The following is a 26,349-nucleotide window of genomic DNA, read 5'->3' as shown; positions in this document are numbered from 1 at the left end:
AGCTCTTGTTCAATTTTGCAAGTGGGACGACAATCAACCGTACGTGGAACATTAAAATCGCAATGCTCCCGTGCGGGACAAAATACCTCGGTAAAATTGTGAGAAAATTTTTTTTTTAAAGCAATCGATTGACTCCTTTTTCTTTTAGCTCCCGTCGATTGTCTCCAGTATTTTACCGCCATCAGCGGCAAAGTCAGCTCGTTTAACTGGATGGACGTCGCTGGAACTCGCCAACTCAACAGTCAAAATTACAACATTTGCTTCAGGACTGAACTGATTTCATCACAGGTCAGAATAAACTTTGCTGATTCAAATTCAAACAATTAAAACAACAAAAATTTCAAACTAATTATCTGTGATACGATTAAGTAGAAAGCGACCAAGATGTGCTTGTCACCTTGCACGGTCACGAATGGCGACGCTTTCTCCATCACTACTCCGCCTGCTGTTTACCTCGTGGGTTCTGGTTCTAATTCAATTGGATTCGCCCCGAACCCTGATGCCGCAAAGGCCGCGCTCAACTCCGCTGTGGGTACAACTTACACCGATCAAACCCGTTCATCGGGCATAACGGGCATAACTGTTGCGACCTGCTTGTACGATTATCTTCTCATACCCGGCGGACGAGACGCCAAAAATGACGAAGCGGACCGCTACTGCGGAAACGAACTGAACCCATCACCTGGCTCTGTCATTACCATAGATGTGTCATGCAACAGCGGCTTAGTAGTAGTACAACCTAAAGTTTTCATATCTGGAACTCAAGCCAGTGTCCAAGTGTGCAGTAAGTCCCTAGACGATTTTTTTTTAAGTTTACTGAGTGAAATGCAAGCAGCAGTTGACTAATGTTAATTATAATCACAGCTCCCATCAAACCGTTTAAGCTCACCTATCGAACTGACGGCCAAGAAACTGCGGTGACTGAGGACCTTACGACAAATACCGTTCGAGCTTTGGCCGACGTTGGCAACACTGGATTTTGCCTCGACTACCAAGAAAGATAAGAAATCCGGCGGAATACATTTGGAAAAAGTTGTTGGACGTTTTCTTTCGGCGATCGAGACCACAATCAATTAATTTATACATGCATGTAGTCGGATTTAGAACATACTATTGTTTTGAGAATTGAAATCAAATTTTATTATTATGTACCGGGATCAACCCTATTCTGAAAAAATAAATTAATTCGATATAGAACTACTCTTGAACTTCCTTATTGTGTATCCAATATTCTTCTTTAGCTAGACTCACTTTCTTAAAACTCAAAATTGTGTGTAAAAAAAAACGTGTTCGCAATGAGAGCCATCTTAATGACTCTTATTCAATTGGCCATATGAGTGGCAAGAAATGAAGCAAGTTGGTCGATACTTGACGTATAGTAACAAAACGTTGGGTGGCTTACCTTATACTAACAGCCGCCGCCAGCTTAGCAGTCTTGTACTGTTTTACATCGCCACAAACATAATCGGTCGATTACCCCCCATCTCTCTGGCACTAGTAGATTGGGTCTCCTGTAAATAATAATAAAAAGAAATAAAGAAATAAAGAAGATAAAGAAGAAAATTTAGAATGTTGAAGACGGTTTTTTACGATAGCTATACATCAAAGCTATTAGGCTTTTTAACTACTTCTATTATCGGCGAAGCGAAATTGGCCAGGATTTACATGTTTGTTATAGACAAACGGACACGTCTATTTCTAGCGCTACACCGAACTAGCCTTCTTTCCAGACGGTTTATTTTTACAATAGATTGGACGCAGACTATCAGCTTCGCAGTTTCTCCTTGTGCAATACTGCATGCTGCGATTGCTACATGCCTACGTAGTAGGATTTTCCACAAAGTAACAGAGACGTGCCAACAATTCTGGGGGCAAACATTCGTGACGTAGCATCGCCCGAGTCTATTTTTCATTTTCGCAACTGTCGACTCTTTAGTTACATCATCCAGAGGTTTTCTCGTGAGTCAATCGCCGCAGAACAATCAAATTTGAAAGGTAAGACATTTCACCTGTATCTAGGCCCAAGCCAAGGCATAATTTAATTCAACTGACATTTTCTGTGTAAAGATAAATCGACTGCGTAAGAGACAGCAAAATCGCAAGGTTTTCAAGAAAGTGTTACGTCATTATTTTTTAATCACAATGTACCCGCTATTCGTGGCGAGACTAGCGCTATTCGCAACGCATTTGCTGACGTTCGTTTGCTCATCCGACAGCGACACTCTTTGGGAAAAACTGCGCATCATACCCAATGAACTTTGCTCAATGCCGTACGGAAGTTTCCGTGTCAACATTTACGAACACGCAAATAACAAGTTAGAGGCCGCCAATCCCAACGATAAAAAGTATGTCTATGCACCCATCGCTCTACTGGACCATAAAAGCGCAGTCAGTGGCTTCAACAACGTCAGAAAACAAGCCGAGGTCCGATTCCGCATTGAAATGTGGAACGAAAAGGTCGAAAATGAAGTGGCAAAATATGTGAGCAAAATAGTCGGCCATCAAGTGAATGATCATCAAGTTCAAATCATTCCTTTTGACAAGGTCATCCTGACCAGCACGATGCCTTCAACAGCCTTTTACTTTACGACCCACTGGCTACCATATCAGCTCCAATTATCGCATCAATTTTCCCTACTGTGTTTTGAACGGAAAGTCTGCGACCAACTGGCAGTTGAAATGCGCTCCAACCCCGAACAGTTTGGCCATTTCAAACTGCTTTTTGGCTTGGCATCACAGGTGTCGCAAACAAAAGATATCACCATTCGCATCGATAATGTTGTTTCAGGTCAAATGGTTCAAAATCTACTGCAACAATTTGATGACGACCAAGTTTTTCTGACAGCCAACGATGAGAAGCGACTCCTGACAGAAACGACAACCAACATTCTAATCGACACGCTCGAAGACTCGGATATGGTTTCCTCCATTTCTGAATCGGAAATCTACAACATGGTGAAAGAGATGCTCTCCGTGATGACCGTCAAAGAGCAAAACAATCAAATGTGGGAATCGGTATTTTGGAACGACGACAATTACCGACCGGATAAAATGTCCTACACTTTGAACAAAACATTTAAAAAGCTGGACGCGGAAGCTCAGCGAAATATGTCGGAACTGTATAAAAATTTCAGCGTGGTGGGAATTGAAGGAGAAGTAAATTTCCTAGAATTAATTTCAATAACAGCATCTGTCAAAAGTGAATTTACCCGTCACGGATGCACTTCAAATGAAGATTTGGCGAATTTCTATCGAGAGAGTAAAGACCACGTCGAGTGGGACGGAGACAAATTTGTACCAAAGCTACTGACGCTCAGCAAAATGAATTTAACGCAATGGCGGGATAAAAACTCGTTACAAAATCGAGGCATCCGCGTACGTTACTCGACCGCCGTCCTATCCGCCCCCATCAATTTCGTTCAGCACGCTGACGTAACCATCACCGACGAGTGGCATAATCTCCAGCTTCTTGTAGCCAATTTGACAAAGGAGTTGAACGGTAATACATTTTAAATCATTTTTACGGAAAATGAAAGATAAATTAATAATTCTGGACAGAAACGAGGACGAATCTTACATCCGAGTTACAAGGTGGGGCAAAGGTTAAATCAATTCCTACGTTTAGAAAAAGTAGCAATCAATTTGTTGTTTTAAATTCAGCGAGAACGAGCCGGATGGAGACCATCGATAAAATACCAACGTCCTGTGCGGATCTACGTCGGATTGGACACATTAAAAGCGGGTTATTTTTGGTCATGGGAAATGAAATGGTTGAGACTGTTTACTGCAACTTTACGAAACCAGATAACTCCGGTACGTATCTATAGAAACATCAAGTTTCGCGGGAAAAAAAAACAGGCCTGGAATACGTAATTATTTAACTATTGCAATAATAGGATTCCAAAAATGGATAGGCTACGCCGACGTCAAATCGGCGCCCTGCTATTTTTACGTTCAGAGAAACTATGGCTTCGATCAGACCGAGACTCCCATTCCGTTTGACCGTGAAGTGCTCAACGTCGGAGGAGCTATGAATTTAACATCGGGAATCTTCACGGCCTCTCGAACCGGAAAATACTTTTTCTCCTTCACGGGTCTGGCGTTTTTGCCTGGGCATTCATCTAGTCGAGCTTACTTCAACGTGGTTTTGTACAAGGAGAGTGATTTGATTAAAGATTACGTCGGGCGTGGTTATTCTGACGAGAATAACATCGAAGATCGAGGATACGAAACGTTTTCACTGCAATCGATTTTACATCTACAAGCAAGAGACAACATTTGGTTGCAGATAAACGGCATGTCGCATGGGGTTTACTTGAGTGGAGGCGCTTACACTCATTTCAATGGGTGGAAACTAGAAGAAGAAATTTCTCAGTCATTGTAAATCACATGTCTGTCGAATAAACTTCATTATGTATGGCAAACATGTCTGACAAATTGAAAGTTTGATTTTTACGACTAACAGAAAGCTTTGAATTGTTCAAAAGTTAAAAAAATACTACGACAGACTTGTGGTTACAGTTTGATCTGCTGTTCAAAAATTTGCAAAGTATGTCACTACCCATGTTTAGAATAACTTACAAATAAATGGTCAATCATAGCCTAGTCTATATAGTACTTCTTAAAAGTGTGAACTTCCTAACAAGTCACAGTAATATATCAAAGAGGTTAAATAAAGGATAAGAAGTTGGATAGTTAACTTAACTCACCGATAAATTGTGTTGGAAGTTCCTTTATACTTATTTTTAAAAACATCTTCTTCAACTACTCAGTACTCACGTCATGATGAGCAACATCTAGAAAAATGTAGAATTGCATTTGTATGGCATTGGTAACTGAAAATCAATTTGAGTGTGAACCATAATAATCCAATCCTAGAGTGTTAATTTTCGTCATAATGGAACTCTGGAAAGATGCTTTAAAATCGGTTGCTTACCATAGCCGAATGTAAGGAAATCTCGATGATTTTCTATCGACTAGCTACGGCTCATACAAATGGTCTCGAATGCATTCCTGTTCGGCCGTTCGTCACGCGCCATTTTATTGTAAAGTCGTGATTTGTTGATTTCGTTTCGTCGTCTGCACAACATGGCCATCTATAGTTCACGGCCCATCATGGTACGCTTCTGTGTGCTGCACAATGAATGTCACATTTGTTTCTGAGAGGTTGTCAGTTAAAACAATTCCGAGAAAAATCAAGCAAGCAAAATAATTTTTATATAATTTAGGCAGAGTCCGCAGTGATAAAGTGAATTAGGCTTCAAAAATTAAAATTCAGAATTTTATTCCCATTCTTACGTCTCCTTTTCAAAACAAAACAGAATACATTTCCAAGTTAATTTTTTAATGAATGAATTTTGATCACAACAATTCGATCCACAGCACGATTTGAGTCGATTTTCATTAATCAAGCCTTCTTGCCGGTTTCGTGAGTCACGGGGATATTAGTCCCCTTAGCCTTTCCAGTTTCCTTCTCGGTCTTCTGGGAAACTTGCGACTGCGATTTAGTCTCGGGCGCCAGCTGTTTGACTTCAATTTTACGCTCACTTCCCTATTCACGGTAAAAAAATTATCGTTAGAAACAATTTTTAAAAATGATTAAATCAATTACTAACCGCTTCAATCGCCTTTTTTTGAGCGCAGACTACCAGAGTTCCGTTGTCCGATAAAGTTGCATTCAACTTATCACAGTCGACGTTACGTGGGAGGAAATAACTGCGCTTAATGTGACGATAAATGTGTCCATACTCGTCCGGCTTTTCCTCGTGTTCGGCGCAAACCACCAAGGATCGGTCGACCAGTTTCACGTTGATCTCGTTGGACTTGAAGTCACCAAGGTTGAGAGTCACCTAAGTTGTAAGAGATGGCGATATTAGACCATACAATTTGCATAAATAACTTGCTAAATTAAAATGATGACTTACCTGGAATTTGTCCTTATCGCTGACAATTTCATTCGCTGAATATTTTACGAGAGGAACGCTCAAGACCTTCGGCACAAGCGATTCTCCCCAACGGGCCATTGGACTCCATTGGCAGACACCCCAAGGATCCCTGGGACAAGGTACACCCAAATACAGGTCCGACAAAGGGTCGTAGTACGAAAGGGCCATGATTTTACAAAGTTTGAACGAGAAATGTGCGAGTTGAAATGGTTTCAGCAGCAACACCAATGCAAGACTAACAATTTGTGATATTTGCGCAGGGTATTTAAAGGTCTGGAAGGAGATACCCTCCGGATACACCAAAACGTTGATATGATTTCCTTTTTCGTGGGTAATATAGTAAGTTGTACGTTAGTAATTCTGAGAAGAATGTGAACAAAAATGACTCGATTAAGAGACCGTTTAGCCAACGAATCAGTGAATTAGGGAACGTTGAATTGGCGGTCTAGAACAATCTTATTGTTATTTTCTCTTTTTCTCGTGAATATTGTCGTTTCCGAGATTTCTCGCTTTCTGGTAATTAACATCTTGTCGTTTCCGAGATGTTGGGAACATCAAGGGAAGATTTTCGACAACGTTGATCACACAGCGGTATAAATACGACTCCGTGTCCTCGACAAACACCAGAAAGCTCTCTGTGCTCTTCAGATCTAGTTCGAATTCATCCTCCCGGTTTTTCTGTAAGTTAATTTTTGCGCATTTTTTTTTTTTGTAATATTTTTGTCTTCCTTTAAATTAAATTTTTAAATTGTAAACGAGTAATAGGGTCCGGTTTTATTTCTCTTGATTTGTTGAATTTTTGTTTGTTCTCATTGTGTGTGTAGACAATCATGGCCCTTATGCCGTTTTTCGACTTGGACACGATGTTGGAACCGTTCGACCCCATCATGTCGGTCGCTGATCCCTTCGCAGTGAATAGATTCAACATGAATATGCCGCGATCGATGAAGAGATCGATGCGCCGCATGAACCGAGAAATGGGAAAACTTCTCTCCAGCATCAAGGAAGACGACAAATCATTTCAGGTACCGTAATTAATTTTATTCATTTGTCATTTTGTGACTTACGTTTCTTATTTTCTCTCCAGGTGATGGTCGATGTTTCGCATTTCCAGCCAAACGAGATCTCGGTTAAAACTACCGACAAGGACATCATTGTACAAGGTATTATTTAGGTTTCACTTTCTCTATTTCAATTTTTGATTTTGTGTTTTAAATCTTATAAAATTTTTGTTACGCAGCCAAGCACGAAGAACGTAATGACGAGTTCGGCGGTGTTTCACGGGAGTAAGTAATTGTTCCTTAAAAACAGTATCGCTAAATTTAACTAATGCCTATTTGTTTGTCTTTGATTTTAGATTCCGTCGTCGTGTTACTATTCCGCAAGGAGTCAATCACGAGTCGGTAACGTCCACCATGTCGCCGGAAGGAATTTTGACCATCATGGCTCCAAAAATGATGCTTGAAGGTAAGCGGGTCTTTTTTTTTTAAATTTAACTGATCGAAGTATTATGCTAAATTGTTTTTTTTTTTTTTACTGCACAGGCGCTAAAGAACGAGTCATTCCAATTACGATGGCGCCTTCAGCTGGATCCAGCAGTACGGCCACTCCAATTGAATCCAAGAAATAGATTCGGGGAGAATTCAACCACTACGAAAACGTTTAATACCGTTTCTTGTTCTTTCGGTTGTGTTCAATGTTTGTTTTGTTTCTTACGGTACGCTATCCGTTTGAACTTTGAAATACAGAAATAATTTTGGCAACTTCTCCTCTATTATAGTAGCGTCTTAAAAATTAAACTAATGACTATGCTTATTACATTTCTGATAGACTGCTGCGTGATAGGTGACTCGCCCTACGCTTTTGTTGGAAAAGACATTTTAATTCTATTGCGCTAACGATAAGGTTTAAGCGGAATGCGAAAGAGTTGGCAAAAAAAAAAAGGATTAGATAAAATTGAGTCCACATGATTCGTTTAAGATTCTTTAATCGGCTTAAAAAATAAGGAAAACATCAGTTGGTATCAAAACGAAAACTTTTTTAATTATTGCAGCACGGAGCCGACGCGGAAATATCGACCGATTAAATTAGATTACGAAATCTTTTTTTTTTACCTCAAAAATTCAGCTTGCATGCAATAAGGTTACGTTATTTAAAAGTAACTTTTTGTTTTTTAAAAGAAATGAAAATATCAATAAATAAACAACCGCTTTACTGGCGTGAAAATTTGCTTTTTAAAACTCAGGTTTCCAAGTTTCCGAAGAGATAAAACCCGATTGCGTCAATTGAGCGAAACATTTTTGTAATTAAAATCAAATTTAAAAAAAATCAAGTTTTCAATGTTTATTAAAGGATACGCTGAGCGTAAGCAAGAACTTAAACTTAAGTAAAATGTTAATGATACAACAAATTTCTAAACTTGATTTTTTTTTACTTCCATCTTCGGCATTTTCTCACTTCTTGTCGCCAACCTCACGACCGACGGGGATGTTGGTACTTTTCCCACTTTTCTCTTTGCCAGTTTCCTGTTCGGCGCATTTTTCTTGACATTTCTCTGGACATTTTTCGGTACCAGCTGTAACTTGTTCCGTCTTCTCGGATACTTGAGGCTGCGATTTGGATTCTGCGGGTAGTTTTTTAACTTCGATTTCACGCTCATTTCCCTATCAAATGATTTAAATCGAATTAAAAGATTTTCCAGAGCAAAGCGCTAATAGAAAATAAAATAAATTGAAGTACTAACCGCTTCAATCGCCTTCCTTTGCGCACAGACTACCAGCGTACCGTTATCGGACAGAGTTGCATTCAAATTATCAAAGTCCACGTTCGGCGGGAGGTAATAGCGACGCTTCAGGCGACGGAAGATGTGGCCAGATTCGTCCGGCTTTTCGTCATGCTCGGCGCAAACCACCAACGTCTGGTCAACTAATTTGACATTGATCTCGTTCGACTTGAAGTTTCCCAGGTTAAGAGTCACCTTGATAGATAAAATCGCAAATTATGTTTGGTGTAAAATTTTGGCAAAAACGGTTTGGATTTGTTTTACCTGATACTTGTCTTTGTCGCACTCAACTTCTCGAACCGCTCCTGATGTCCTTCCGGCCGGAGTGCTGGGCAGAAAGCCGTGCGACAAGAGAGAATGAAGCGGAGACGTGTCCGCCCAGCGGAACAGAGGCTCCGGTTGAAAACATCGCCAACTATCTCTCCACGGACAAGGTCTACCCATGCAACAATAGTCGGACGAAGGATCGTAACACCACAGATCCATAATCAATGCAAAAGAAATAATTAACGTTAATGATTATGTGTTCGCTCGTTATACCAAACAACTCGACTGAGCTATTCACGAAAGCCGACGCCTTATAAAGGGAACCGTTTTCTCTTGGGAGATTAGGGCTTGAAAACGTCGAATCAAGTTTTTAAAAATACTATTCATCGACGTTAATTGAATCAATAGCAGCTTACGAATTTAGCCTGAATAAATACCCTAGCGATTTGGGAGCTAAAAAGTTGTCGAATTCCCTGAACAGAAAAAAATTGTGTGTAGCGCAATGGGAATTGAGAGTGTTGCGATATGCATACGAATTTTTAACGGATAAGATTTGAATGTTTAAATTTCGACGGTTCTTCTTTGGTGAAATGATATTGTAATCTGAGAAAAAATCGAATCACTGATTTCAGCGAGTTGGATTGCATGGGGAGAAACGAATCAGATTCAAAGAAATCGATTTTCTAGGTATAAGTGAAAATGTTTTCCGTGTAACAACGTTTACTCGTCGCCAAAACGTTGAGCTCTAGCCATGTTAAACAAAATAATATAAATAAGACCATCCCTCGCTACGACGTTCATTGCTGACTGCTTGCTCTTAGTGACAAGTCTTTGATTACTCTCTGGTTAATTGTAAGTTAATTCAATTCTATCACTGTTTCATCTCTCTTAAAATATTCCTTTAAATTTCGACTTTTATCTTTGCTGTAGACAATTATGGCTCTTCTACCTGCTTTCGATATGGATACGATTTTGGAGCCCTGGGCTGACCCGTTCTCAGCTGGCGGCTTCAACATCGTCCCGCGGTCAATGAGGAGATCGATGCGTCACATGGACCGAGAACTTGGAAAACTCTTGTCCAGCGTCAAGGAAGACGACAAGTCGTTTCAGGTAATGATTTGAATTTCTTTAAACTAGCCTAACGTCTCATCCTGTAAATGATTTTAAAAAGGTGATGGTGGATGTTTCGCATTTCCAACCGAGTGAGATCTCTGTGAAGACGACGGACACGGATATCATCGTTAATGGTATGGTGATTGAATAATTTTTTAATATGCATCGGTATTAATTCAATTTTCTGTACAGCCAAGCATGAAGAACGCAAGGATCAATTCGGAAGTGTTACTCGGGAGTAAGTTTGTTTGCTTTTACATTTTAAGTGATCAAATTTTTAACGGTTACTTCTGTCCGTTTTCAGATTCCGTCGTCGAGTCACGATCCCTAAAGGAGTGAATCACGAGTCGGTAACGTCCACCATGTCGCCGGAAGGAATTTTGACCATCATGGCTCCGAAAATGATGTTGAAAGGTAACAAATATTGTAAACGGGGAGAAAATAATTAGACCCTAATTTTGTGTTCTATATATAATTCCAGGTTCGAATGAACGTGTTATTCCCATCACGATGGCCCCTTCAGCTGGATCAAGTAATGTCCCCACTCCCAACCCAGGGAACTAGGCTGCATCTAATTGTTACCTTTAATTTTAAGAAGAAATATTTTATTTCAATTTCTTAATCCTATATAAAATGTGTTGATGCTGACTTGAACATGTTGAATTATTCAAGTTTCAAATACAGAAAGAATTCAAAACATTTTTTCATCCATTAACTGATTTAAACGTTCAACAGAAATTAATAGAGCAACAAGCTAAGAATTCAACTGAAAAGGGAATCACACACAATCGACGGACTGAGTAACCTTCTTTTTGTTTTCACTGCGGATCCTAAATTATTTTGGGTGCCATGAAAAATTAATTCCGCATTTGGATAATAGGTGAGCCGGAAAAATTACAAGAACCAAGCGAAAAAACTAGAATAATACAACAATAGAATAAAGGCCGTGTCTCCAAATAATTAATTCAAATGTTATGCGAGACTTCTTCGCGTTACTATGCGACTTATTATTATTATCTTCCTATAGGCATCAACGATATGTCAACGCGTCAACGATAGGTAAAAGAGCGTTTTCAGCAAGAGACAATTCACATTGATTGCCGGCATCCGCCTGGCAGCGGTTGTGTCCGAGAAATGGCCACAGTTTCAACCGCCATCGTAATTTTCTGATTTCACATTTGGGCGGTGGGTTACTCTTCGTCAATGCAACCGTCCCCTAACCCACTCAACGGACAACACCTGCGTGTTATCTGGGTAAATTGCGTAATATGACTTTGCTTCCGGGCGTAAAATATTTGATTTGATTCGATTCCGCAGCCGCTCTAGAGCGGCAATCCTAAAGGATTGTCTGGTCCGCTCAAAGGTGGCGTCGTCCTCGATGCCCTGGCCAACCGTTTCAACTTCACGTAAGAGAGAATTTAAAGAAATGAAATTCACAATAATTCAATCCGCAATTTCTCGTTTGTTTGTTGTGAACTTGCGCAGTTACGAAATGGTGAGTCACTGAAAATAGATTTGAGCCGCCGGTAAACGGTAGAGAACTTTTCAGTTATTTATATGACGAGGTAAATTCAAAATGTGAAATTTCAAATAAATGGTGAAATTTCAAATTAAAACATCTTGTATAGCAATGCGATTTTCTGATTCATGATGTGGCCCAAACATTCAAACGGCAAAAGATTATCGACATGACTGTGCCGTGAATTTATAGCGGATTCGCTATACTTATACCCGTTCAGTGGCTAACGTCAACGCTGTTATCAAGCCGTTTCAATGGCCGGTAAAAAAAAACAATTGAAACTATCAACAATAATAAAAGATCGCAAAAAAATTTTTTTTTCTAGGTGTGGATAGGACTGGTCATTTCAATTGCTGTTGTCACCTTCGTTCTGACTCTGATGCAACGATATCTGCCATATCGATCACTGTCTAACCCAAATTATATCCCGAAACAATCCAGCGCAAATCAAACTGTGGCGAATCAAATCGCGAATTGCATCGCTAAAGAATTCACCGGAACTCGATACCTTTACGTGCTGGGCAATTTGTTGTCGCAAGGTGCGAATCGATATGAAATCTGTAATAAATCTTAACGACGAGGGAAAAATTAATTTTTTAATTCAAATAAAAGGCGTCCTTTGCGAATCGAATCGCCTATCGCTTCGCCTTGTCGCTGGCGTTTGGTGTCTTGCCGCTTTTGTTTTCGTCCAAGCCTACATGTCGACTCTCATCACTTACGTGGTGACGCCAATCAACTTCCCGCTCATCAATTCCGCCTACGACATCCCTGGCAAAAAGGAAGTGAACGTACTCATCCGAAAGTCAGGGCTGGTAGACTATTATTTTTCGGCAAGTTCATTATTTCTCGGTTCGAAATCAAACGGAATTCTAATTCGATTTGCGGAAAAACAGGACAGCAACAGGACATTGAACACGGCCCTGCGGGATCGAATCAATTCTTTCCCTAAATCTAGATGCGTCCAAGTAGCCGATTGCCTTAATTTACTGACGCCGGGATCAACGAACGTCTTCATAGATGTATGAATTGAAATTATTTTCCTGTTATTTTACTCTCGCGGATAAAACATTTTTCTCCGCAGGGATCGTCTTACATAATGGACGCCATGAGAAGATTTCAAAAAGACGGGCAAGTGCCGCTTGTATTTGGCGAGAGATGGCTTTTCAAACGCGCTGGTATCATTCGCTCTACCGGAAAACAGCAAATTCACAAATACCATCAGCAAAGGGTGCGTAATAATTAAACTTTTAAAATGAAACTGATTGGGATTTACGCGGTTGATATTTCAAACAGGATATTGGAACTGATGCAGACTGGAATCATCGACCACTGGGATTTGTGGTTCCGCCCCATGCCACGTAAATGCATGGGAAACATCAGAAACGCTCACACGACAGAGACCAGCACGACGCTGAAGCAGAAAAACCACCCACCTTCACTATCGCTGAAGAATTTGACTGGAGCTTTCGTCGTCCTTTTGGTTGGATTCAGCGTTTCATTTCTGGCTTTCCTTTGCGAACAGATCGTCGTAATGCCCGGTCGTAACCGCCGACGCTTGGAGGAAGCTCGGAGAACAAAGGTCGACAAACAAGTGCAGCCTGAAAATTAACAAAAAAAGTTGGCACAGTTAGCAAAGAGATTCATTAGTACAGTAAAATGAAATGCTCAGAAATTCTTTGTAGTAATAAATTATTAAATATTTCGGTGGAAATTCCGATTTTGGAGAGCTTCGGAAAAAATTTGTCTATGCTAAACAATTGTTTTCATTAATTCCAGCGATATGTGTAATTAACTACCACTAGCGAAAAGCATGACGAGAAACTACTGCAAACGTCGTCTATTAATCAACACGCAATCCCATGTTTGTTTCTCGGCAGAACCATAAGAATTCAATACACTGTTATCGATCGGAAGGGGTAGTTTATCAGAGGAAATTTGATGCACGACCCATACAGATCAAACAACAACTATAAGAAGACCACCAACCCATGTAGGCATCGTCAGTCACCGATATTTTTTGATTGAACGAACACGGTTAATTATTAACCAGGCTACACTTTTCTGAGAATCTAATTAGTCATTTTCTTTGAAGAAAAACGAGTGTCTTCCTGTTTTTACTCTATGCCTTGTTCGTCTGCTCATAGCCGTTGCCGGATTCCTTAATTTCTTAGGAAATACTCAAATACTCTTGCGAATAGCGGGTTATTGGCACTACTTGCCTAGCAACATATCTAATTGATATACATCACAAACTGAAGAATAGCAATGCGAAAAAACGACGTTGGCCCGGCTTAATTTTAGAATAGCATTACTAAGGACACTCTGCATAGTTCACTGATGCGCAACAATACCTCCTCCACATCAAGTACAAAAGCTGCTCATGCTCAACGCAAAAGCAATTTTCTCATCTAAATACTTGAACTGTGCACGTGCAAACCTCCAATTGGATTTGCAGCCGGTTTCTGATTTGACATTGAGCGTGTAAACACTTGCTCCAAATTCAAAGAGAATTTTAGATAATGACATGAAAATTCCGCTGTGCACAAAAACCGTAAAAAACGCTTAAAAGGGCCTTCATCCCATGCTATCACATGAACCCCCCCCCCCCCAAAAAAAAAAATATAGAATAGCACTTGCATTATTTCCTTATCAATTCAGCCAACTGTTGCAATAGATGTTGCATACTAAATGCGGGAAGAACGAAATAGATTAATTGGAACGCTATAGTGTGTGTAACTTGACATGATCCGTGGCGGAAATCATTACTATGTTTGTCATTCTGGCGGAACCATCGTCCGGATACAAGAGGATGTTGCGGAATGTCGCTGACCGACATACACGGGTGCGCAACCAAAGATTCAACGAACATCAACTATGCAGGTCGGTAATAGAAAAAGATTATATTCACTAATTGATTACACGGATAACGGCTGTTTTTAGACACATAGGCTAACCGGGTTGACGTTGCTAAGCGACTTGTATTATTATTATTTTCTTTTTTTCTTTACTTGAAATATCAAGTCTCCGCGACAGTATAGGCATTGATGTCAACTGGGTGGGTCGGGTGTGTATTAAAGAAGAGCAACAAACGGGGAGGCGTCAGATTCTTTTCTGGCACAGACTAGAAATCGTCGGTCCGTAATGGCCAAAACTTCACATTTAATTTACATTTTAGTCGTCGGTTCTATATTCTGGACAATTGGTTACTCGTCGTCGTTGCAAGCGACATCGAATACCCTCAACGGCCAACATCTTCATGTTATCTGGGTAAAAATATTGATAACTGTTGCTATTTGTTTCAGAAATACATTTTTAAACAGCTTAAGTTAATGACTGCTATTTTTAATTCATTTCTAGCCGCTCTGGAGTGGAAACCCTAAAGGGATGCCGGGGCCGCTCAAGGGTGGAGTCATTCTCGATTACTTCGCGATCCGTTTTAATTTCACGTAAATTATTTAACTTTTCAAAAATTGTAATATCATTAAGCGTCTCACACTTATTGAAATTTTGGAAATATGCAGATACGAGATGGTCAGAGTTACGGAAATTGTGTTTGAGCCACCGGTAAACGGGCGGGGACTTTTCAGTTATTTGTTTGATCAGGTTCATCACATATTTAGTTTAAATTTACACTATGCAAATTAATCTATGTCGCAAGTCGTAAAATCAATAAGAAACTAATTAAAATTATTTGCAGCAATGCGACTTGTTACTTCACGATGTGGTCCAAACGGACAAGAGATTTAAAATAGTCGACATGACTGTGCCTTGGGTTTATAGCAGCATCGCTCTGCTTATGCCCGTTCAGGATGACTCGGCTAACGTCAACGCTGTCATCAAACCATTCCAATGGCCGGTAGCCCTACAATGAACATTTGCAATTATAAAACATTCCATTTGATATCCTAATTTCGCTTCCGTACTATACACAGGTGTGGTTGGGAATTGTCGTTTCGATGGTTTGCGTCATATTAGCCCTGATTGTTCTGCAAAGGAATATGGCACACCACCCATCAGAACAATCAAGAAATCCAAAAGACGATGAAAAAGATGAAACCGGTGGTCCTACTGCAACTGTACACCCCGGAACACAATACATCTACGTGTTTGCCAGTTTGCTTTCGCAAGGTTTGATACGAATAAAATAGCTGAAGAAGTAATTCATTCATTTACAAAGAGCTAACTTCAAAAACTAATCAGGTGGCCATGGCACATCGAACCGCCTATCGTATCGCCTCGTCGCTGGCGTTTGGTGTTTAGCCGCTTTTGTTTTCGTTCAAGCCTACACATCGACTCTCTTCACTTACGTAGTGACTCCAGTCAACCCTCCGCTAGCCAAATCCGTTTACGACTTGGCCGACAAAGAGGATGTTAACGTCCTGGTCCGGAAGGAAGGAATCATAGATATTTTGGTTTCGGCAAGTCCCTGAAAATAATTTCTTCTTCCCAGAAATTCCTGAATTTCATTCGATTCAATTCATTAATAGAAGAAAAACAAATCAGACTTGCTGTACTCAATTTTATGGGACAAAATCAACTCTTTCTCGCAATCCCGATGCAGCCTGATGTCCGACTGCATGAGTCTGTTAAAACCAGGATCGAAAAATATTTTGGTGGACGTAATAAACATTCGAATATTTTTTAGTTTAGCCACATAAAAATTGATTGGATTGACAACGACCTTGCAATTTCCTAGGCATCGGCTTACCTAAGGGACGCGATCAGACAAGACTTCAAAAAGACGGGGAAATGCAACTTGCAACTGGCGAGAGATGGCTTCTCAAATGCAATTATTTCATTTGCTCTACAGAAAAACAGCAAATACACCAAGACTGTTGATCAAGGGTAAGAAATCTGAACTATTAATACTTGAAATTTAAATGGATCTAACGCTCGGGGAATATCAATCAAAAAGGATGTTGGAGCTCATGCAAACTGGCATTATCGACTACTGGGACTTGTGGTTCCGCCCGATGCCACTTCAATGTCTGGACAACATCAAAAGCGTTTACAAACCACAAAACAGCAAAACCCTGAAGATGAAAAATCGTCCGCCTGCTCTGACCCTCAAGAACTTGACCGGGGCTTTTATTGTCCTTGCGCTTGGATTCAGTCTATCCTTTTTGGCTTTCCTTTGCGAGCAGATTATTTCCATTCTTACCCGCCGCAGTCGTCAATTGCAAAAATCCCGGAGTAATACAGCAAATTCGCGATTGGAAAAAGCCCGGAGTAATACTGGAAGGTCTGGCGAAATGAATCAAGAGCTAGCGGTCAATGTTGAGGTTGAACTTAACACTCTCTCGAATGAAATTAACACACAAGAAGAACCCGCAAATGACGTTGAGATCGGGTCTGTAAATTTATGTGTCGAAATGATTAAAAACCAATCCACGGACAATGAAATTAATACGCAAGAGGAACCCGCAATTGACATTGAGATCGGGTTTGTATAAATTAATGTGTCGAAATGATTGAAAACGAATCCCAGGACAACGCATAAAAGCTAACGACCATCTTCTAAAGAATAATTTACCTTCATCTTACAGCTTTTATTCCCAGCAGTATTTTCTTAGATAATTGTCAGTTGCAACCTATTTAAAAATATTACTCTCTATTATGCGATGCTCAAAAAGCTTATGTAACCTAATCGTATTTTGTTTTCATCGTTCGTTAAATTCCCAGTCATTCTGAACAATACAACATGAGATAATACACGCATTAAGTTCCGTAATGGACCAAAAATGGTACATTTTCGACGGAATCCGTAAAAGTGAATTCATAAAATTTTCACTTGATTATTGATCAACAGTTCTCGAATAAGCCTAATGGAATACGTTACTCCAAAATCAATGCGGGATTGTCAGATAGATCAGACAGAATAGTTCACCTGTCTCTGACTTGAGCAAGTGAAATAAAATATAAACGCGAAAGCATATCGTTTGAAACTGATCAAGAACCTTTAATAAAGGGACCGAATGACCCATAAGAGCTATACTTCGCACAAGTTAAAGATGTTGAATATTTGATGTTGTGATTTGGATGTTGAAGTTGCCTCGCTTACGATAGATGACTTAATTCTTTTGGGTTCTTTTCCAGCCACTATGGAGTGGAAACCCTGAAGGACTCGCTGGGCCGCGTCACAAGGTTTGATAAAAGAAAAAAAAAGAAAAATAATTCCATTCATTATTCACGAAAATCGATATTTCTTTTAAGGATTTCATGGCACATCAAATCGCCTACCGTATCGCCTTGTCGCTGGCGCGTTTGGGGTCTAGCCGCTTTCGTTTTCGTTCAAGCCTACACATCGACGCTCATCACTTACGCGTAATGGCTCCAGTCAATCAACCGCTGGTTAGTTCCGCTTTTGACATAGCAGAGAACAATAATATGAACCTACTTGTCAGAAAAGCTGAGATGATGGACATGCTAATTTCGGCAAGCTTGAATCAAACGTTGATACTTATTATTGTTCACTTGAATTCATTTCGGTTTAATTTTTTTTATAGAACAGTAATAGGAGAGTTTTATTCAGGAAACTAGGCGACAAGATAAACTCCTTCACACAATCTCGATGCACTCTCGCATCAGAATGCTTAGATTTGCTATCAACGGGATCAAAAAACGTCTACGTGGATGTAAATTGTTATTTGGCGTATTCCACATAAGTCGAATCTGACAAAAATTAAAATCCATAGGCACTAACCCTATCTCATGGACGCAATCGTGGACAACTTTTAAAAAGATGGAAAATGGAACTGGCGCTTGGCATAAGATGCTATATTAAGAGAAGAAGGAATGATTTCTTTAGTTTTACCTAAACGAAGTATGTACACAAAAGCTATTAGTCAAGGGTCAGTAACGGTCTTACTGCTACATACGCAGACAAATGATCGCACTCAACTACACCGTTTGGCGATTGCTAATTCAACAGGTTGTTGGAACTGATGCAGACCGGAATAATCGACCAATGGGATTTAGGTACCGCCCGATGCCACTTATATGTATGGGAAACATCAAAAGCGCCCAGAAGACATCAGGCAGAGACACCCTGAAAATGGAAAACCAAAATCACCCACCTTCCCTTTCTATCAGAAATTTAATTGGGAGCTTTCATCATTCTCTCATTTGGATGTAAGATTTCACTTTTGGTTTTCTTTGTCGAGCTGATGATTGCACTCGCAACCGTCGACGTCTCGAGAAAGCCAGAAATGATTGCGTCATCAATAAATCGCCAAACAGCACACAAGGGGAGCTGATTCTCATTAAGAACAAACAAGTTTCCTAGTAACTACTGCTCATGCCGAGAAATTACGTACGAGTTAAAAGAAAAATACACAAGCAATTGTATCATGGGACAAACAATAAAAATAATTGCTAGCTACCAAATGCCCATCTGGCTCATCCGCATCCTACCAAAGAGTCATCATTGTACATTTACAAATCTAACTACAACTAAAAATAACGTTACCAACTCCAATAGTAAAAACCTAAAGTGACTTGAGCTTTTCACAGTGCGTGTACAAGAGCAGATTAGAAAAAAATTGCTAGCGCCAATCTATTAAACGCCTTACTAAACATGCAGGAACATGAATGATAAACATCGCAGATCGCAGTTCTGGCACAACAATTTCAGAAAGGTCGGACGCACACGAGCCGAACAAATTGCCCCTTCCATATTCAGAAGAATGCGTTCGACGGAGCAAAAGATGAGGAAATATTAATGAGTATTCAGATGAGTAGAAGAGAAGCGGGCAGAACTGCTTCGTTATGGTGTTTTTACGTTGCCAAGCAACTGTCACCTACGTTTTTTTAGGTTCAATAATCAAAAGTTTTTTTAGATCCCAGATATATGTAAGCGACCACAATCAGAGGAGAGAAGACATTCTTTTCTGACATCGACTTGACGCGGTTCGATTCCAGAAAAAATCCGAAATGGTAACTATCGTAACTATCGTCATTGTGATCATTTGGTCGAACATTTGGACCATTGGCTACTCATCGTCAATGCATCCGTCGTCGAATCCGCTAAACGGCCAGCATCTCCGCGTTAAATGGGTATAAAATTAGCGAATCCGTTAAATGTTCCGCTAAATGTTTAATTTAATTTCAGCCGAGATGGAGTGGCAACCCTAAAGGACTTACTGGGCTGCTCAAAGGTGGAGTCATTCTCGAATACCTGGCCATCCGCTTGAATTTCACGTCAGAACACAATTCGAATTACGGTTATTTCAAACAAAGTTCTATAATTGCGCGTATTTTTGAAAAATAAACTACGGCAGATTTGAAAATGGACGAGGACTTTTCAGTTATTTGTTTGATCAGGTTTTTATGATTTTAGCGATTATTATTTACGATGAAACCCATTGAATATTTAACACCCGCATTTAACTTTTTAATAAAAAAGAGAATTATCAAAATTGACCAAGTGTTAACTAACCACAAATTGCCTGAAGGAGTGCGACTTGCTGCTGCACGATGTGGCTCAAACTTGAACGCCACAAAATCATTGATACGACAGTGCCTTGGATTTACAGAGGCTTCGGTATACTCATTTCCGTTGAAGACGACACGGCCAATGTCCAAGCTGTCATCAAGCCTTTCCAATGGCCGGTAACCCAAAAAACAAATTATTTGCGTTCAAAGGGGGAGACGAGTGCCATTTTTCTTTGTACCAAAATGACATTTCACAGGTATGGTTGGGACTGGTAATTTCAACTGTTCGCGTAATTGTCGTTTTAAAGCTTTTGCAACGCTATCTTAATCATCGCTTATTGCGTGACACAACCGAAAATACTGGCAACCAATATATCTACGTGTTTGGCAATTTACTGTCGCAAGGTTTGATTCAACCAAAAAATATCAAAAAGATCCACGTTAGATACGGAGCTCGATATAAAAACAGGATTTCCCTGCACATCAAATCGCCCATCGTTTCGACTTGTCGCTGGCGTTTGGAGCCTGGCCGCTTTCATCTTCGTCCAAGCGTACACTTCGACTCTCTTCACTTACGTAGTGACGCCAATCAATCGCCCGCTGGTTAATTCTATCCACGATATCGTTGACAACAAGTATATCAATGTACTCGTCAGAAAAGGAGGGTTTACGGATATCTTTTTCTCGGTGAGTTGGTACTAACAAAATTGGTCACTGTTCAAAATCTGTGAATTGTCGTGCAATGATTTTACAAAATTAAACAACCGCTATTTTGTCTTCATCAGGTTAATAACAATTCAGAATTATTGTACGTGAAACTGAGGGAGAGAGTAAATTCCTTCCCACAATCTCGATGCAGTAATCCGTCAGAATGCATCAAATTGTTATTTCCGGGATCAAAAAATGCCTTCATAGATGTGACGCGCAATTTTCTTATTGACTCTAAACAAAATGACAAATAAATTTTCTTGACTCAGGCACCCGCTTATCTATTGGACTCTATCAGAGAGGATTTCAAAAGGACGGGAAGGTGCAACTTGCAAATGGCGAGGGAGGGATTCGCTTCAGCCATGATATCGTTAGCTCTACCGAAAAACAGCCCATACACCAAGACCATCAGTAAAGGGTCAGCTTCAATCGCCTTCCTAGTTTAAAAATTGAACATGATCTCATCTAACTTTTTTCTTGTTTCACGGTATGAAATTATAGAATGTTGGAGCTCATGCAAACTGAACGAATCGACTACTGGGACTTGTGGTTCCGCCAAATGCCACTTCAATGTCTGAACAACATCAAAAGCGTTTACAAACCACAAAACAGCAAAACCCTCAAGATGAAAAATCGTCCGCCTGTTCTGACCCTCAAGAACTTGACCGGGGCTTTAATTATCCTTTCGCTTGGATTCAGCCTATCCCTTTTGGCTTTCCTGTGCGAACAGATAATTTCGATCCCTATCCGCCGCAGTCGTCAATTTCAAAAAATCTCGGAGTAATACAGGAAATTCGCCGAATCAAAGAGAGTTAGCCAACGTGGAAAATCAAAATTGATTGGACAAAAATCACCACAAAGGAGAGTGCACAGTCAACAGTAAAGGCGAGTTTGGAAATCAATCGATATTAATTGATCAAGAAATGGGCGGCTGCGAAGACGGCCACATAACGGTCGAGATCTAAACCGAGTATATTTGGAATCATAAAATTATAATACTCTTTCGGTTTTGTAGCGAAAATGTTAGCAATCCATGTTCTCTTTGATCCTCACTTACGATCCTACTTTTGCTGTACAGTGTTCATTTAATACTAATCAATAAGTAAACCGGAAAAATAGATTGGCTTACAAAAGTCAATGTAGACAAATAAATGAAGAAAAAAAAAAAACAATTCTTGGGACGCATTGAAAGTACTGGTGCAAAACTACTGTACCGCAGTAATGCTACATTCTCCGCACAAATATTTCCTATCGTAGTCGACGAGATCAAATACGAAACGAAATACACCCCAAAAGACAATTCATAATAGTTGAAATTGTTTGGCACTTACATATTCAGTTGTCCATTTTGATAAGCTGGTGGGAGTTCTAATTGGACTAGCTGGACGTGACATATTCCGGGTTGGGAATGTGTAGAACCGTAGAGTCCTTCAAGCAGCTGAAGAATTGCATCTTAAGATCTCTAAAATAGAGACAAAAATTGAAACAATGACTGGGTGTATTGATTTTCATCTTTTAAGATTAAGAATTAATATTGTAAAGAGTTTTTAAATGCTGTCAACCATAAACAACTGATTGTATAAACACAATGTTCAGTAATGCCCCCATCATTAACACTAAACGATAAAGGGCTGATAGGGTGATTACAAGGTTAACAAAAATATAGATTCATTCTTGGCTGGCTTTCTTTAATGGTGCAATATAGAACATGCTAAGAATTCTAATGTTTATCGAAACTGTTGAACCCAACTTAGCTACCATAATTCCCATTAAGACTATACTACAAGTTGTTATGCAGAATCCATAAAGAAGATTACGTGAGTGACCCGTCAGTTTAGGCTAAGTACTTTTAACCATAGCTGAGCACACAAAACATTTATACATGAATGTTCGGACATTATAGATTGGTAAAATAGTGGGTAACACAAAAAACAAACATAAACAGCCAAGTGACAGAATGAAAAGATGAAATTATTTGTTATTGTTACCGAAACAACTTGTCAGGAATCGTATCAGAAAGAATTTAAGTCTATAGAAGACGAAGCTGCGGTTTTTCTGCAGTAACAGTTGAGAAGGCCAGAAGGGGCCTGCATCCATTAAACATCTCACAAAAACTCTTTTTTTCTCTACGAAAGACAGTGAGTCGGTGACAGCGTTCAATAACTATCGACAATGCTTTATGTTTGCCAAATTTAAATAATTCGATAACAAAAGTATTTGATATTAAATTCTGTTAAATTATATCTGAAATCTTAGTGGAATTTAACTGACTTTTTTGTAACATTATTCTATTTCTAAAAAATATTGTTATTTAACGAATTAAATGCAATTAAATTTTCGGACGGCAACGTTTACCGACCGGCCGTAAATTAAAATAACGGTAATCAATTCGAATTCGATGCATTCGAAATTCGAATAGAAATTCAAAAGTTCAAATAAATATTGTATGACCGCTTTACTGCAACAGTCAACAACTGATTGCATTCATATTAATGTGCCCGTGCTGGAATATGTCGCCCAACCTGAAACATGCACACCTGTTTTGGTTGGGGTGCGTTTTACGAACTGAAGCAAACGAATCGAACGACCCCGATCATTCTGATCTACAACAAATAATTTAAAGATTTTCAAATCAAGTCAAGCCGTCGGTCGGCGTCTTCTATCCCCGGAACTCAACCTGACAAAACGTTTTCTCATATTTAATAGCTTACAGATTGTTTTGACACACATCAGTGAAGGGATGTGATAGCCCTTCACGTTGCTTGGCAGCACATTTTTAAGGATAACTTATAAATGTCATAGAGATTAACGATACGAGAGAAGAGTCGACAACAAGTCGAAGGTACCAGGTAGAAGTAGGCTACAAGGTTTCAGAAAGACGCAAGAATTCAGGGAAAACGGACAAGAAATTTGTGGCTTATGCAATGGGTATAACTATAACTTTAATCGTTTTAACATTTTTCTCTCACATTTGGGCTACTGGTTACTCCACACAAATGTATTCGCCATCTCATCAGCTAAACGGCAAACACCTCCGGGTTATCTGGGTATTTATCAAATTTAGTGTACTTGTAATTATATTAAGAAAACTAATTTGAATGTCACTTTAGCCGCGGTGGAGTGGAAACCCTAAAGGACTAAGAGGGCCGCTGAAGGGAGGAGTCATACTCGATTGCTTAGGACACCGTTTTAATTTCACGTAATGTATTAAAAATCAATCAATTAATTAATATTCCACCTTTATCTGAATAACCCAGCTAATAGGAAAATAATGCTTTTTCTTTCTTAGGTACGAAATGGTCCGCGTAACGGAACAAAAGTTGGAACCATCGGAAAATGGAAAAGGACTTTTCAGCTATTTGTTGAATCAAGTTGAGTCGTTCTTAATTTATTTATTTTGATAGATCAAACTCGAGCAGAAAGTGGTAGTTGTAACTAAAAATTGACCCAATGAATGCAAAAAAAAATGTTTTGATCTTGTTAACTCTTATACACTAGAAAAGCCCAAGTATATAATCTAACCAACTAATAATTATCTCAAAATCATTGATTACAGCAATGTGACTTGCTGCTTCAAGATGTTATTCCCACACAAGAACACCAGCAAATTGTCGACATAACAGTGCCGTGGGTGTTCACCTCAGCTTCTTTATTGATGCACGTCCCTGATGAAAGTGTCAATATTTACGCAGTCGTTAAACCATTTCAATGGCCGGTAAAGTGGTTTTTCGTTCCTTTCTCTTCTTTTTCGATCGAGAAATATCAATTAATCGCAATCATTATATGCCACAGATCTGGGTGGGACTGGTGATTTCGATTTCTTGCGTCATATTCATTTTGTATCTCCTGCAACGATATTTCCAGGAGAATCAACTCAAAACAAGCTCTTCACTTACACGACCTAATAGAGTTAAAACCTTGCAGACAAAGGCACAGGGTGACGGTAGTCATCTAGCGTGTACAGCAACCTTGGGAAAACACTTTATCTACGTGTTGAGCAATTTGTTGTTGCAAGGTAACGAGAAATAATTTGTCCAACACCAAATAGCCCAAGAGAGAAATAGATTATTACTCTTATTGAATTATTAAAATAGCTGGACCTTGCCCATCAAATCGCTTGCCATTTCGAATTGTTGCCGGGGCTTGGAGTGTGGCCGCTTTCATTTTCGTCCAAGCTTACACGTCGACGCTATCTACCTACGTGTTGACGCCAATCAATAATCCGCTGGTAAACTCGCCTTACGAAATACCAGAAAGGAAGGATGTTCAATTGCTTGTTAGAAAAGGAGGTGCCACAGACTATTATCTTTCGGCAAGTTTCAATACCTTTTAATTTTTACTTGACGAGTGATTTGTTGCTGATTACCTTCGTTCATTTCAATCGATAATCAACAGGATATAAACTCCACGAATAAAGCGTTCAGGAAACTAGGAGAACGGTTGAATAACTCCCCACAATCTCGGTGCAAACTATCGGAATGCATCCGTTTGTTAACGCCAGGATCGAAATACGTTTACTTGGATGTAGGGCAAGAGTTTGGGAAATTGTATGAAAGCAAGAAAAATCTATCTACATACTAAGCTTCTCTTGCATTCACTTCTAGGGATTACATTACCACATGGACATCATTTTAGAAAATTTCAAAAAGACGGGGAAATGCAACTTGCAATTGGGAAAAGAAAGCCTGGTAAACGTGATGGGATCATTTGCACTGCCGAAAAACAGCAAATACACAAAAACTGTGAACCAAGGGTATTAAGATAAATCAAAATTGATTTTGACTATAATTTTTGTCAAATTTTGACTAATAATGCTTAAAAAAAAGGCTGTTGGAGATCATAGAAGCTGGATTAGTCGACTACTGGGATGTCATGCTACGACCTATGCCGCTTCAGTGTTTGAAAAATATCGGAAAAGGCAGCAACATGTTGAAATTAAAGAGTAAAAAACCGCCGGCTCTGACCCTCAAGAATTTGACTGGAGCTTTTGTCATCCTGCTGCTGGGTTTTAGCCTTTCACTTTTGGCATTTCTTAGCGAGAAAATCGTTTCAATGCCTAGCCGCAATCGCCGACGCTTGGAACAAGCTCAAATGAAATTCGACAATAAATCGGCAAACACTTTTCAAGAAAAGTCTGCGGCAATCAAAATAAAAGGAGAAACCCTTTCAACACCCGCACCAATGAAACAATAACTATTTGATTCATCCTCTTACTTTTTCTTAGATGCAACCTTCGCCCGCTTATACTGAAACACGCAAAAATCCAAAGAATGTAACACATCACACCACGTAACACGAAACATTTTGTGGCTTAATCAATACACATATTTGTCGTAGTGCCCAGCAAAACAAATTTAACTTGTGAATGTCAATTCGAAAGTACAGTTTTCACAATAGAGTTAGTAACAAAGATGGCGAAACTAAATACTATCAAAGAAAATTAATGACATCGTAAACATCAATAGTTCCAGTCATTAACATCTTTCCAATTTTACCTGAACCTTTAACTTCATACACAAATGGTTCGCCTCTTTTCATCAAATCAAGCTGAATGCTACAAACAAGAAAATTCAATACAAAAC

At 39.5% G+C, this 26,349-nt stretch overlaps 7 protein-coding genes and 2 long non-coding RNA genes across 10 annotated transcripts; 6 read left to right on the top strand and 3 right to left on the bottom strand.

The window, feature by feature from the left end:
• The first annotated feature begins 725 nt into the window (after nucleotides 1-725).
• On the top strand, nucleotides 726-1,197 carry LOC124337423. Its single transcript, XR_006917351.1, has 2 exons — nucleotides 726-784; nucleotides 865-1,197. It is a non-coding gene; the product is annotated as an uncharacterized LOC124337423 (long non-coding RNA).
• On the bottom strand, nucleotides 736-5,058 carry LOC124337432. Its single transcript, XR_006917360.1, has 5 exons — nucleotides 4,937-5,058; nucleotides 4,710-4,874; nucleotides 1,403-1,511; nucleotides 890-988; nucleotides 736-792 (listed from the first exon to the last, which is right to left on the bottom strand). It is a non-coding gene; the product is annotated as an uncharacterized LOC124337432 (long non-coding RNA).
• On the top strand, nucleotides 1,868-4,424 carry LOC124336942. Of its 2 annotated transcripts, XM_046790890.1 has the most exons (5): nucleotides 1,868-1,995; nucleotides 2,068-3,499; nucleotides 3,559-3,591; nucleotides 3,661-3,813; nucleotides 3,897-4,424. In XM_046790890.1, exons 2-5 carry the CDS (start codon nucleotides 2,143-2,145, stop codon nucleotides 4,382-4,384), a joined length of 2,031 nt encoding a protein of 676 aa, XP_046646846.1. In that variant the 5' UTR covers nucleotides 1,868-1,995; nucleotides 2,068-2,142; the 3' UTR covers nucleotides 4,385-4,424. The 2 variants fall into 2 exon arrangements, with proteins under 2 accessions (XP_046646846.1, XP_046646847.1); XM_046790891.1 differs by lacking the exon at nucleotides 1,868-1,995 and having other exon boundaries at nucleotides 2,015-3,499.
• A 215-nt stretch (nucleotides 5,059-5,273) lies between the features above and the next one.
• Nucleotides 5,274-6,205, bottom strand: LOC124337180 (small heat shock protein OV25-2-like). Its single transcript, XM_046791273.1, has 3 exons — nucleotides 5,925-6,205; nucleotides 5,616-5,849; nucleotides 5,274-5,551 (listed from the first exon to the last, which is right to left on the bottom strand). Exons 1-3 carry the CDS (start codon nucleotides 6,111-6,113, stop codon nucleotides 5,408-5,410), a joined length of 567 nt encoding a protein of 188 aa, XP_046647229.1. The 5' UTR covers nucleotides 6,114-6,205; the 3' UTR covers nucleotides 5,274-5,407.
• A 320-nt stretch (nucleotides 6,206-6,525) lies between these two features.
• LOC124337190 (protein lethal(2)essential for life-like) lies at nucleotides 6,526-7,705 on the top strand. The gene is made up of 6 exons (XM_046791288.1): nucleotides 6,526-6,625; nucleotides 6,770-6,970; nucleotides 7,033-7,108; nucleotides 7,186-7,231; nucleotides 7,303-7,412; nucleotides 7,490-7,705. The coding sequence occupies exons 2-6, from the start codon at nucleotides 6,776-6,778 to the stop codon at nucleotides 7,573-7,575; spliced, it is 513 nt and encodes a 170-aa protein (XP_046647244.1). The 5' UTR covers nucleotides 6,526-6,625; nucleotides 6,770-6,775; the 3' UTR covers nucleotides 7,576-7,705.
• Nucleotides 7,706-8,283: 578 nt separating this feature from the next.
• Nucleotides 8,284-9,681, bottom strand: LOC124337158 (small heat shock protein OV25-1-like). Its single transcript, XM_046791240.1, has 3 exons — nucleotides 8,992-9,681; nucleotides 8,689-8,922; nucleotides 8,284-8,608 (listed from the first exon to the last, which is right to left on the bottom strand). The coding sequence occupies exons 1-3, from the start codon at nucleotides 9,211-9,213 to the stop codon at nucleotides 8,399-8,401; spliced, it is 666 nt and encodes a 221-aa protein (XP_046647196.1). The 5' UTR covers nucleotides 9,214-9,681; the 3' UTR covers nucleotides 8,284-8,398.
• Nucleotides 9,682-9,777: 96 nt separating this feature from the next.
• On the top strand, nucleotides 9,778-10,797 carry LOC124337193 (heat shock protein beta-1-like). Its single transcript, XM_046791293.1, has 6 exons — nucleotides 9,778-9,846; nucleotides 9,925-10,104; nucleotides 10,166-10,241; nucleotides 10,300-10,345; nucleotides 10,412-10,521; nucleotides 10,589-10,797. Exons 2-6 carry the CDS (start codon nucleotides 9,931-9,933, stop codon nucleotides 10,669-10,671), a joined length of 489 nt encoding a protein of 162 aa, XP_046647249.1. The 5' UTR covers nucleotides 9,778-9,846; nucleotides 9,925-9,930; the 3' UTR covers nucleotides 10,672-10,797.
• A 3,970-nt stretch (nucleotides 10,798-14,767) lies between these two features.
• LOC124337732 (glutamate receptor 2.7-like) lies at nucleotides 14,768-17,954 on the top strand. Its single transcript, XM_046791760.1, has 11 exons — nucleotides 14,768-14,893; nucleotides 14,984-15,072; nucleotides 15,148-15,229; nucleotides 15,324-15,482; nucleotides 15,559-15,754; nucleotides 15,827-16,044; nucleotides 16,114-16,245; nucleotides 16,323-16,471; nucleotides 16,542-17,069; nucleotides 17,723-17,770; nucleotides 17,840-17,954. The coding sequence occupies exons 1-11, from the start codon at nucleotides 14,768-14,770 to the stop codon at nucleotides 17,952-17,954; spliced, it is 1,842 nt and encodes a 613-aa protein (XP_046647716.1).
• Nucleotides 17,955-24,395: 6,441 nt separating this feature from the next.
• Nucleotides 24,396-25,960, top strand: LOC124337730 (ionotropic receptor 93a-like). The gene is made up of 2 exons (XM_046791759.1): nucleotides 24,396-25,520; nucleotides 25,594-25,960. Exons 1-2 carry the CDS (start codon nucleotides 25,387-25,389, stop codon nucleotides 25,958-25,960), a joined length of 501 nt encoding a protein of 166 aa, XP_046647715.1. The 5' UTR covers nucleotides 24,396-25,386.
• Nucleotides 25,961-26,349: the final 389 nt, after the last annotated feature.

The sequence above is a fragment of the Daphnia pulicaria genome, chromosome 4, assembly GCF_021234035.1.
Source record: "Daphnia pulicaria isolate SC F1-1A chromosome 4, SC_F0-13Bv2, whole genome shotgun sequence".
NCBI classification, from domain to species: Eukaryota; Metazoa; Arthropoda; class Branchiopoda; order Diplostraca; family Daphniidae; genus Daphnia; species Daphnia pulicaria.
This window is presented reverse-complemented; position numbering and strand designations above follow the sequence as displayed.